Source organism: Tamandua tetradactyla, chromosome 8 (assembly GCF_023851605.1).
Source record: "Tamandua tetradactyla isolate mTamTet1 chromosome 8, mTamTet1.pri, whole genome shotgun sequence".
NCBI lineage: Eukaryota > Metazoa > Chordata > Mammalia > Pilosa > Myrmecophagidae > Tamandua > Tamandua tetradactyla.
In genome coordinates, this window is record NC_135334.1 from 92,253,769 (window position 1) to 92,266,743 (window position 12,975).

Here is a 12,975-nt window from a genome sequence, read left to right on the forward strand (position 1 = left end):
ATGTCTAGAACATTGTCTGCATTTCTCTAGCAGCTCTCAAGGAAGTTAGTAACTTCCCCAGCTACGTGTTGTAATGGGATCTCCACTGAGACTTTTAACAATACTTTTAATAATTATACCAGGCACTGTATCTCCAGGATGCTTAAAGGGAAGAGATCAAACTCCATGATCTCCCAAGAACTTCTGACCTTTAGGATTCTATAATCAAACTCATTCCAAGCTGGAATCTGGGGAATAAACATTCCAGCTCCATCTTTACAGAGCAATTCTTTCTCAGTCTAGGAGATAAGACGATCTTTATCTTACATCTTTTCTCTAACAGTATCAATGCTTCCAAAGTCAGATCCCCAAATCCTAGAGTCTAGTCATCATTTTCCATGGACTACCATCATCAAAATCTGCTAACTAAGGCAGACGTTGTATCTGAATTAAGGAGCACCATACAGAGGAAGTGTAGTCTTAAAACCCGGCTAACCTGGGATGACACCCTGGCTCTTTCATTTCTAGTTGTGTGACACTAGGCAAGTAATTTTACTTCTTTGAGCCTCAGTTTCTTCATCTCTTAAAGGTGTTGGTAGGTACCAGAGGCAGGGGTGGGGTGTGCAATGGGGAGTTAATGCTTAATGGATATAGAGTTTCTGTGTGGGGTGATGGAAAAGTTTTGGTAATGAATAGTGATGATGGCAGCAAAACATTGTGAATGTAATTAACACCACTGAGTAGTATACCTGGAAGTGGTTAAAATGGGAAACTTTATGTTGTATTTATGTTACCACAATAAATCGTTTGTTTTCGTTTTTTTATTTGTTTTTTTGTTAATAAATTGAATTTTTTAAATTAAAAATACAAATAAATAAATAAGTAAAGGCTGATGGTCTGTCAGGATTATTGCATTAAAGGAGATATGCAGTAAAGCCCTCTGCATGATATCTGGTACAGAGTAAACATGCAATGGACTTCAATATTATCACAATTTTAGATTTCTTGCTTTAAAAGTTGTTTAGGGTAATGATTCAAAGTAGAAAATACCATAGAGATGAAATACGTTTAGAATTTACTTCAAAATAATCCAGGGAGTAAAGGGAAAGAATATTGATGAAACAAAATATCCCAATGTCTTAAAAATTGTTGAAGGTGGGTAATGAAAAATTGGATTAATTATCATCTTTCTCTAATTTAGTATATGTTCAAAAATTTCCATAATAAAAGGTATAAAGGCCTAAGTATTCGAGGAAGGAAATACTGTAAAAGAAACGTTTAAAACTTAAAGATCATATTTGGTCTAGGTGACTGAACAGAGGAAAAATGATTTGGAAGAAAAAAAAACTTATGGTCAATGTCCCTTTCTTAGCTTCTCAAACAGAAATGTTCTTCACACAAATATTGTTCTTCAAAACACAAAAAAGGGAAAAGGAGTACACATTTCTCTGCCTTTTTTAGGAAGGGTGGGGGCAAGAACAGCATGTATTGCTTGGGTTGTATATGCATTTTTAAGTAAACAAACTCTGGGTGGTAGAACCTGGTTCTAGCGAAATAGGGCTGAGGAGCAGGAAGTTTCCTATGTTAGGGAAAGCAAGCAGAAAGAATTCAAAATGTTCAGGGACAGCAGGAGCTGCCAGCTCTCCCAAACTCATTTTTTTCTCAACCCTGGCTCTGGATTCTTATTGGAGAGCCTGGGTCAGTGCCAGCTGAGGCTTCATGTAAGGTATTTTCACACTGGATGAGTGGGTCCTCTCAGAGCACAGCTAGTATGTTGGATGATGCTTCAGTGAACAGGGTATGTCTGGGTTCTAGAGTTTTTGAGAGGCTCTGACAACACCAGTCATTGCACATCCAAACATTATCTCTCCTTTTATACATCTTCCCACTGAGAGAAGTCTGGAGATTGAAAAACAATCTTGCATTTCTTCATTAATCAGCCAACCCACTCTAAGCCCCTCTATCTGAGAGAAAAAATAGTCCAGCAAGATTTGATTTGAGCAAATGCCCCAACTCGGTGTGGATAACGGGACTAGACATAAGTACTTACTCTTCTTGAAGAATGAATTCACTATTTTCTGGAGAAAACTGCCCAGTCACAGGATGCCTAAACGCTGTGGTCTGCTGGTTATGGCTAAAGAGAAAGAGAGAGAGATGATGAATGAGAAGGTATGTGAATGGAAAGCATTACAGACAAAACAACGGGTCAGTAATGTTTGCAGATCCCTAATCATCAAAGATTCCAACCAAGACGAGAAAGTGGGGTCTTTTCTCTAAACCTCACTTAACTGTCAGAACTCAGATGCATTTAAAAACCAAGAACCTCCAATTCAGGTACAAAGGTCTACCAAAGAGATGGGGTTTTTAATTCTAAGAAAGTTCTGGCTCCAATACTCCGCCTTAGAGATATTCCACGAAGTACTTACTTCAACAAACTGAAAGGGTGAACAAAAATTACTTTAAGATGGCATGAATTAAAACAAGGATGAAAGAAAGCAGGCAGCACTTTCAGCAGCTACCAACAATGTGAACCAAGGAAGGAATTCTAAGAATTAACCACCCACCCAGAACATTCTATCTTCTTAAAATTCTTCTCCTTACAACAAAATGTCTTCATTTCATTGATGGGATATAAATATATGGGGGCATGTCTCTGCAACACCTGAACAATTTCAACACTATGGAGTTTCTGTCACCCTTTTGAAGTCAGGAGGACTGGTTTCCACGCCAAGTTGACAGACACAACCAAAATATGTAGGTGTTCTATGTTATTAGCAAAGGCTACCTGGCTTTTTAAAAATTGAAGGAACTGGCTCTCTCTTTTGGGGGACCCTGGGAAACCTGCTCTAGAGGCTGCTGGTTTGCTCCATAAATAAACTAACCTAACTCCCTTTTAAAAAGAATGTTCAAAATTTTTTTCTTGATACCAAAGTTAATATACAGTCATCTTAGGAAATACAGAAAGAAAAAAGGCACTCATGATCTTACCATAGGGAGCTATATCTGGGTATCTTCTCCCGAGCTTTTTTTCCTTCCATTTAAAAAAATATATGATTATACTATATATAAAACTCTGTATCCTACTTCTTTCATGATCTACTAATATAGGAAATTTCCTCTGTCATTAAGAATTCTTCATTTGAAACAGCTGGACAATAATCTTATATGGATATAAATTTTTTCTTTATATAACAACTCAAAAAATATTTACTGGACATCTATGTCCCAGCACCCCTTAAATTGCTGGGGATTCGGCAGTAAACAAAAAAAGTCCTTACACTTTTGGTACTTACATTCTAGACAGGTTCATTCTAGAAAACTTCATATTCCTCTCATGTTGGGCATTTTGCCCCCCACCCAACTATTATATTCAATACATCATTGAGTATAGGGTTCTTACGCACTTCAAACCATTTCCTTGGGTAAAGTTCCAGAGGTAAAATTACTGAATCAAAGGGCATGGACATTTTTGAAGGTGTCTAATACAGACACTTAAGATGTGTTCACTGCAGAACAAGAGATCATCTCCGACTGATAGTATTAAGATATTAGCCCCACCTTCATATTGAGCATTCAGTCTCCCTAGAGATTATTAGGTCTAAAACAGTAATAGAGAAAGGTTAAAAAAGAAAAATCTCTAGGCTTATAAACATGTTTTTCTTCCTCTACCCCTGGGGCCTGGTCAAAATCCTGTGTTCTGGTGTCTTGGATAAGCTGGTTACTGAGAGTGAGAGCAGCTTGAATCCTAAACAAGCCAAAAGCCATGCTGGAGGAGCCTGATGGCCCGGCTGCTTCCTGGGCCCTGCAACTGTGACCACCTGCACAACACCCTCATTCCCAACCACAGTTAGGTTATGAGTTCTCCGCTCCTGGGCCAGGCGAGCCCTTGGAATCCTATGACCTCATCTGGCATGCAACAGCCTGGTCTTCCCAAAAAAGCACAGTTAATGTAAGTATCTAGAGAAGGATGAGAAACAGCCTCTCTTGACACCTGTTCGAGGACCTTGTACCACATCTAAGAGTTAGGCTTTATTTACACCCAGATTCTTCTAGAGTCATCTCTACTTACCAGGGAATTTCTTTTGGGGGAGGGGGGCTGGAAAATCCATAGACTTTATTTACCACCTTCCTGACTAATGCACTATTGGTTCATGTTTATTTATAGCATTATAAGACACAATGTTTTTACATAGTCAATAATTATTTAGATTTATCTACATACTTATCCCTTCCATTGCTTTTTTTAAATTCTGTTTTATTGAGATTTATTCGCACACCATACAAGCCATCTGAATTGTACAATCACTGGCTCACAGCATCATCACATAATTGTGCCCACAACCCCATGATCAATTTTAGAACATTTTCATTACTCCAGAAAAGAAATAAAGATAAAAAAGAAAACCCAAACACTCCCATACCCCTTATTCTCCCCTACTACTGATCCATAGTATTGGTGAAGTCCATTTGTTACTGCTAATGAAAAAGAATTAAAATATGATTGTTAACTATAGTCCATAGTTTGCAATAGGTACATTTTTTTTTACCATATACCCCTCTATTAACTCCTTGTAAAAAGGATACATTTGTTCTAGTTCATGAGAACCTTTTTGTATTTGTACAGTTAATCATGGATGTTATGCACCACAAGATTCACTGTTATACACTTCCATGTTCTAACCTCCAACTTTCCTTCTGGTGAAACACATGACTCTAAACTTCCGCTTTCTATCACATTCACGCACCATTCAGCACTGCTAATTATTCTCACAGTACCATGCTACCATCACCTCCATCCATTTCCAAATGTTTACATTCACCCTAGTTTAACATTTTGCACATATTAAGCAACGGCTCCCCATTCTTTAGCCTCATTCTATATATCTTGATAACCTATATTCTTTATGTCTAAGAGTTTACATATTATAATTAGTTTGTATCAGTACACACAATATTTGTCCTTTTGTATCTGACCTATTTCATTTAACATAATGTCCTCAAGGTTCATCCACGTTGTCACATGCCTCAGGACTTCATTCCTTCTTACTGCTAAATAATATTTCATCATATGTTTATATACCACTTTTTGCTTGCCCAGTCATCTGTTGATGGACACAGGTTGTTTCCATCTTTTGGCGACTATGAGTAATGCCACTTTATGACATTTGTGTGCAAATGTCTGCTCAAGTCCCTGCTTTCAGATCTTCTTCACCAGGGAATTTGAAAATGCAAACTCTGATCTAAGCCCTTTTTATGGACTTGCCTTATTTTCAATTGGTGAAAAAAAACTGCCCTGCTTATAATGGGCATAACAATAAAACAACAACACTATCCACTATTACCTCTAATGTATGTTACAGTCCACAGAGCATTTTCTTATACATCTCAGCTAATCACATCATCAGCTTCCATCTTATGAATGAGGAAACTAGGCTTGGAGAGGCTAAGTGACTTGCTCAGGATAACTTCGTCAATATGGGATAAGACTGGGACATTAACCCAAATCTTCTATTTCTAAAGTCTTTGTGTGATAATCTGCCTTTTTCCTTAGGAGTTGGTATGGTTGGCAACTCCATGGTCAGGATGAGAAAGTCCTAAAGACAAGTTTCAAGAGAAACAGTGTCATCTCACCACTACCCTCTCTCTCTCTCTGCCCCCCTGTGCCCAAGACCAAAGTTCTGCATAGCAAGGCCTGTGTGGTGCTCACAGAGTCCCCAAACACCCTCTGGTCCAGCCACAAGGTCAGTTCGGTGGATATCTGGTAGATGAGGGCAAAGAGCAAATCTTCTCTATGCCTGGGGCAACATCCTGCAGGCACTTCACAGATACTGCAAACTTTACTAGCAGCTCCCATGCCCCTCACCCCCAAGCTTAAATCAGCCCAGACTCTTGAGCAAATGAATTCAGAGCTGGAAGATGTAGTCACTAATATGAGTTTTGCATTCTAACATTAGATATTAAAATGTAGACAAAAGATAGCTGTCATTTGATCAGACCTACAGGCAGGTCCCTAACCTCTCTTCCCTAGTATGGATACTGCCGTGATTGCCAAAAAGGAGTTATTAACCACAGCATCATCACCATCACCATCTCCCGCATTTACACAAACTTGAAGTGGGGACACACTGATCATCTCATTTGACCCAATTTGCTCTTTAAGGTAGGCCAGGCAGATATTTTTATCCCCACGTTACAGATAAGGCAACCAAGGCTCTGGATTGCCGAACACTGTTAAAAAGAAAAAAGAAAAGGGAAAGACCCATATATACAGAAAAGAGACAAAAAGGTATTCAGAGTAATACCTCCTGACTAACAAAAGATAAATTAGACTTTGATCCGATTAATTAAAATGTGATTTATCGGATCAAATCACATAGGCTTGCTTTTGGCTCAGTACCCTTTAAGCAAAAGACTATGAGTTAGGTCCTTGGGCTATTTCAGTCTTTCCAAATACCCGGTAATGTAAGTTATGTAATATCACACCAGACTACAGGTGAGGAGAATGAGGGTAGAGGATTCGCCTACAACCATAGTCAATTCCTGTGTTTCCAGTTTTTTCTAAACAGTTCCCAATGCCTCCTCTTCTAAGTTCTTTCCATTCTTCCAAGCTCAACCTTACTAAACAAGGGCAGTCTATTTTAATACTGGATCCCCAAAACCATTTGGAAAATGCGAAGTCCTTGGGCCCTTATTGCTGTCCCCAACTGCTCAGCTCAGAAATCTCCTGGAGAAGCTCCAGCCTTCTCCATTTCCTGATTCTAAAACCCATGAAGAATCTCATGTCCTATCACCCTGGTGTAGAGAAGCCTTTAGCAGGCACAGACACATCCCCTGAAATACCTGTTCTTAAACCTGAATTGCCACCTTGCTCCTGGTGGTGCAGAGATGGCCTGGCTGGGAGCCAAATAGCTGGTTTCAAGGGAGCACTGAAACTCTCTTTCCTCCATACAAGGGCTTCTGTTTCTCTTCAGGCGATTAAGAAAGTAATTTGGAAAAATGAGATGAAACAACCTATTCTTTATTGTCAGCTGCTCCTCTTCCTCCTGAGAAGAGTCCAGGGAACACATACGGATGGTGGCAGAGAAGAAAGAAGCCTATGATGGTGGGCCACTGGTAACCATCCACGTAAATAAACACACCCTCACAAGCCCAGGGCTGGGGAGGACTTGGGTTAGGCCCTAAAGGCGTCTGACTATATATAATAAGAGACTTGGATAAAAGAACCCAGTGAGGACCAGAGAAACTGGGGATGGATTTGGGCACAATAAAACAAAGAGCCCACTGGTAACCACGGACAGGGCTGGTTGAGATGTAAATGGGTACTACCATTTCCTGCAACTATTTTCAAGATTAATTTTCTATTCATATAGATCTTGATTATAATGTGAGCAGCGACTCTGGTTGGTTAGATATAAAGGTTCCAATTACTTAGCATGGCAATTTTTTTAGCATGGCAAGAAGTCCTTGGAGTTATGTGAATGATACTCAATGCTGGAGGTTAGAGCACACTGATAAATCTGGGATTCTGACACTGGTGATATTAGTGTGCTGAGGATGTGACAAATCTGCTCCCTCAGCACTAGCTCTTATCTGGCCTATGCTACAAAGAAGAAGAAAAAAAAGCTTAAAAAGTAAGAAAAATACATGGCTTAAAAGCCAGCTGAGGGCCTCCATCAAGGCTCTTCTCATTGGCATGCTAAGCAGTATTTGCCACTATGGACCTTGTGGCTCCTCAGTGTGATCCCAGAAGATTGAAAAAGAGTCACCCTGCAGATCTGAAGCCACATTCAGCACTGCCCCCAGGCGTGATAAGGCACTAACTGTTTTTATTCAGAATCTCAGTGTCTTGAGAAAACCAAGGATTCTGGGTAACCTAAGAATGCCCCAAGAACACAATAAATTGTCTCCTCTTCTTCTTCAGTTCTCATTTGGGTGGTAGAGTTAAAGAGATAGCAATCAAGGGTTGGTACAAAATCTCCACATTTCTTCAACATTTCTTAAACTACTTCTGTTTTATTTTACTTAATTAACACCTTTATAAAACTGCCTGTTTGGGGCAAAGTATCACTGCTGTTAATACAGTGTTTCCTAAGGTTGAGGTGGGGGGCAAGAATCTTACTTAAATGGTCGTTGAGCTTGTAGTATTTTAAAATGTCAAGATTTAGAATAGCACACTGTACGGGGGCATTACTCTGACTGGCCCTTCTTCTAGAATGTGGGGATCAGATCTCAATAAGCCAACATATCATTCCGATCCTCTCTCCAAATGGAAAGCAACAACACAGCTCTATCCATCCTTGTTCAATATCCATTCTGTGCAACAAGTCAGCCCAGAGCTCTGGGGTCAGAAGATCTTCATTCACACCAGAACAAGTCACACCACCTCTCTGAACCTCAGTTCTGAAAACAGTGATAATGACATCCCTCTTAAAAGATGCTGGGAGGATAAAATGAGGGAATGTTTGAGAACAAGTTTTGCACAATGCCTGGCATACAGCAGGTATCCAATTACTGTTTGCTGAACCGGACTGTGTCTTGACTATGGCAATGACTAATAGGCATCTAAAAATTTAACAGGGCAAAAATAGCATGAACGCCCTTCCTACTAAACCTGATACTCCTCCAGGCTTCCCTATATTCATTAACAGCATCATTATCCCAATCCTTGGAGTCATCTCTATTACTTTCTTTCCCTCAGCCTCCATGTATAACATATTAGCAAGTCCCGTTGCCTCTATCTACAAAACATAACCTGAATTCATCCACATCTCTCCATCTCTACAGCTAGCATCTTGGCCATCTTTTGATTAGATACTACAAAGCCCTCCTAATTATCTTCCTGTTCTACCCATTCTCTTCACTGGAAGCTTGATGGAGCTTTTTTTTTTTTTTAAATTTTTATTGATAAAATAACATACAAGTACATACATTCTTAACATACAAATATTCCATACATGGTGTATTAATGGATCTTTTAAATAATGTAATTTAGACCATTCCACAGGGTAAAAACTGCTTACCTTGACTTATAAGACCCTAGACGTCTTCGGCCCTGCCTAGCTCCATCCTCATCGCGTATCACTCTTCCCCTTTACCACCCTGCCCTAGCCACAGAGGCCACTTTTTGTTCAATCAAGCTCTTTCCTACTTAACATCATTTATACTAGCTGTCCTCTCAGTCTAGATGTCCTTTCCCTCATACTCTCATAAGTTGGTCCCTTGTCATTTGGATTGCAAGTAAATCATGACCAAATCGGAGCCCTTCCCAACCACCCATCAAAGCAGGACCCCAGTCACTTCATACCATATCACTCTATATTCCTTAATACTGTTATTTTCTTATTTGTGTATTTATCTGATTATTGTCAGTCTCCCCGACTAGTATGTATATTCCATGAGAGCAAGGACCTTGCCTGTCTTTCACTGCTTTAACAGCCTATAACAGTGCATGGCACATAGTAGCACTCAAAACTGGGTGCTAAATAAATGAATGAGAAATAACCAAGGAGCCTCCTATCTTAAAGTGAGACCACGATTCCAAATGAGCTAGCTAACCACCTCAGAAGTCAGGACTCAGAGAGCAAAGAGACAAGAAGTTAACAGGTCATCGGCCATCAAAGGTGGTTGGCTTCTAATCGTACATTCAGAAGAAGGAAGAACAGGACACCAACATGCCAAGAATGCATGGTTCTTGGCTCTGCCCCAAACAATGACAATATAATTTGGAGAAATTGGCACTTCCTGGAAACACCCCACCCCTGTCCCCTGCAAAGGAGGGTTAATTCATTCAACAGAGAGAATCAAAGAATGGAAGGCAAACTCCCAAGAAGAAATTATCAAGTGACTAAAAAACACACAAGAGGAAAATACAAACATCACCTGTATCAACCTTTTGTGAACTGTGGGAATATTTTAGTACAAAACCTGCAATTTTGTGATTGATTATATACTCTCTTGCATTGCTTTCTACTTATCTCATGTATGTTTGTTCCCCATCCTCTTCATCCCCAGTAAGACCCTTGCATTCCTGGAGGACAGGGAGGAGTCATTCACTTATTTCTCATGTATCCCCCACAGCACAGAAACAGAAATTCTGTGGACTAGGCACTTAAACTCCTTTACCTCAACAGCCTGAGCACCAACACACATGAATTTCATCCCCCTCAGGGAAAACTCAGCAGAACCCATCTCATCATAAAATTTCAGTTGTCCAATGCATCACACAGCCCTCAGGATTTGGTGAAGGCTGGGGCCCACAGGCCCTGAAGAACGATCCTCTACGCAGTCTGGGAGACCCCACCAGCCCTGGGGAGCACGGCACATACCAAAGCAAAGGCCTTTCCCACTCCTGAACTGTCCACATCTGACCTACACTCATGGGTCAAACTAGGCAGCAACAACAAAATCCAGTCAAACCCAGACACACCACCGGAAGAGTCAATCAACAACTACTCTACTTACTCATCCAAACATGCCAAGAGGGTCAGAGACCAGAGTGACAGAGCTGGACATGAGGGAGACACAAAGTTAACTTAGTGAGCTTCAAGTTTTCACACATTGCACACCCTGGATTCAACAGACAAAAGTCTTCCATCACGATTTGAAATATTCTTACATTCATTAACCTATTCAGGTGTTCTCAAATCCACTCAGTGGCCAATCTAAGAAACCCACCATGCAAACCTGTCTTTCTCCTGTGTTCCCACATGGATCCTCAATACTCAGGATGACTCCTGATAAACAGAAGGTTTTAATTTTGGCTTCACAGGATCTCTGTGCTGGTTTGAATCTGTTATGTACTCCAGAAAAGGCCATGTTCTTTTAGTCCATTCCTGAGGGTGCTGACCTATGGTAGGTGTCCCATTTCAGTTGGGATGTGACCTACCCAATTCAAGATGGGTCTTCATCCTTTACTGGCATTCTTGATGAGAGGATGAAAGGCAGAAAATGCCAAGAGAGCTGAGAAAGACAAAAACTCTGGAGATGCTAAGAGAGGACCCACAGAAGCTCAGAGAGGAGGCTGCTGGAATCAGCTGCTGAAAGCAATGAAACCCAGGAATGAAGGGCCAGCAGACATAGGCCATGTGTCTTACTATCCGACAGAAGAACCCCAAATACAAGCAGCCTGTCTTCAAAGAAGGTACTGTTCTATTGGTGCCTTAACTGGGACATTTTCATGGCCTTAGAACTGTAAATTTGTAAATGAGTAATTCACCATTGTAAAAACCCACCCATTTTGGTATGTTGCATTTTGGCAGCTTTAGCAAACCGAAACAATCTTAATAACCATTAGACAATGAAAGACAAACTCCTAATCCAATGAGGAAATCAAACCCAAATGGCATAAAAGGAGACATACACCTCCTCTCCCCCAACTTTTCCTAAAGGAAGTTGCCAGAAAAATAAAGCAATAGGAGTTGAGGTACCAGTTTTATTACTACCAACCAGTTCCTTACCCCTAAGTAGCTACTTCACCTCTAAGGGCCTCAGTTTTCTCATATGTAAAAGGAGGGGGCTGGACTCTCCATCTAGTGAGGCAACCTGGGACCCACAGATTATGAACCCCAGGCAAACTAAAGCCACACAGACTGAAGTCCAAATCCCAGCTCTGCCACACACACACACTGGTGGTGCGACCTTGAGTAAATTAGTGACCTTTATGCGCCTCAGCTTCTTTATCTGTAAAAAGAGACAATAATACCAACCCTTCAAGGTTGTTAGGAAGAATACTGATAAGGAAGGGACTGTGGTCTACACTCCACCTCAGGAGCTGCTATATTTTCCTTTTGCTAGCTCTAAAACTCCACTCTCATACACTAGAGCTGTTTTGCCTTTTTCTACAAATTGCAAATTTGACTATTATTAGCCTGCCATAGGATAGAGGCTCAAGAACACATTTTCCTCCTTTTGCATTAGGGCACAACACTCAGCCTCCTGCTTAAACTTCTATTTTAAGAATTCGCCTACCAGGCAAAGTGGTTTACTATCAATAGATGCCTTCTGTCGGGGTAGTTCTGTACCCTCAAAGGGTTGACCCCCATGGTTCAGAAAGAACAGCCCATGAAAAACCCCCTCCCCATCAGGCTGCATGGAGCTAGGGTCTTTCATTTTATGGAAGTTTAAAAACTTCACAGGAAACAGTTACAACCTCAGAGAACACCCAGTTTTAAGCTTCTGTTTAATGATTTTAAAAAGCTCAGGTCTCTCAACTGCAAAATGAGAGGGCTGGACCAGGTGATGATTTAGGCATCTTCCAGCTGTAACATTTTAAGACACTGAAGTTCATCTCAAATTAATGTCTTCCTCAGAGCTACAAACTGAAACTTAACAATGCTACACATAACTGAAAACACAAAAGAACAGTGGCAGAACAGTTGTTTTCCCTGATCTCACTTGCCAACAGAATACCTTTTGTAACAATATTTGGGGGTGGGGGGTGGGTATACTTAATGATACTTTTGTTTTGTTTATTCTCAATTAAACTGGATTTTTTTTTTTGTAACTGCAGGCACTCCCAACCATGGAAAACTTCCTTTCTCTCAGTCCTAAGTCATTACTTGACTTTCATGAATCAGAATACATTTGAGCAAATTGAATCCCTGTGATACCAGTATAAGACTAACCTGCTGTCTTGTTCTTGTTGGAAAAGGCAGAAGACACACTCTCTCCTTATGCTCCATGTTTGGGACTCTGTCTTCCCCAGCTGCAGCCTTAAGAAAGCCGTGTTTCAGGTCAGACAGGTAGGGAGAGCACCAGCCACCTGTAGAGGTGAAGGGGAGGCTTCCAGACTGCCTTCCTGCTCTCAGTTTCAGTTCTTCAACAGCTGTCTCCCAAGGTGTTACAAATCCAGCAACCACTTGCTCCTGCTCATTCATTCTCCTTCCTCCTTCCTCTCTGCTGCCCACACAAAATCTGGCAACCAGGCAGGAGCATGGTTCCAACTCTGAGTCACTTCCCTGGGGCAACCAAGGGGAGCACAGGCTGAGAGCAAATAGT

General features: G+C 40.7%; 1 protein-coding gene across 6 annotated transcripts in view; it reads right to left on the reverse strand.

Moving 5' to 3' along the window:
* Positions 1–12,975, reverse strand: part of PLEKHA7 (pleckstrin homology domain containing A7) — a 226,942-nt gene that overhangs the window by 84,831 nt on the left and 129,136 nt on the right. For all 6 annotated transcript variants that reach the window (XM_077114128.1, XM_077114124.1, XM_077114126.1 and 3 more), the window contains one exon: positions 2,030–2,113. In XM_077114128.1, the coding sequence (XP_076970243.1) occupies positions 2,030–2,113 (84 nt within the window). The remainder of the gene's footprint in view (positions 1–2,029; positions 2,114–12,975) is intronic.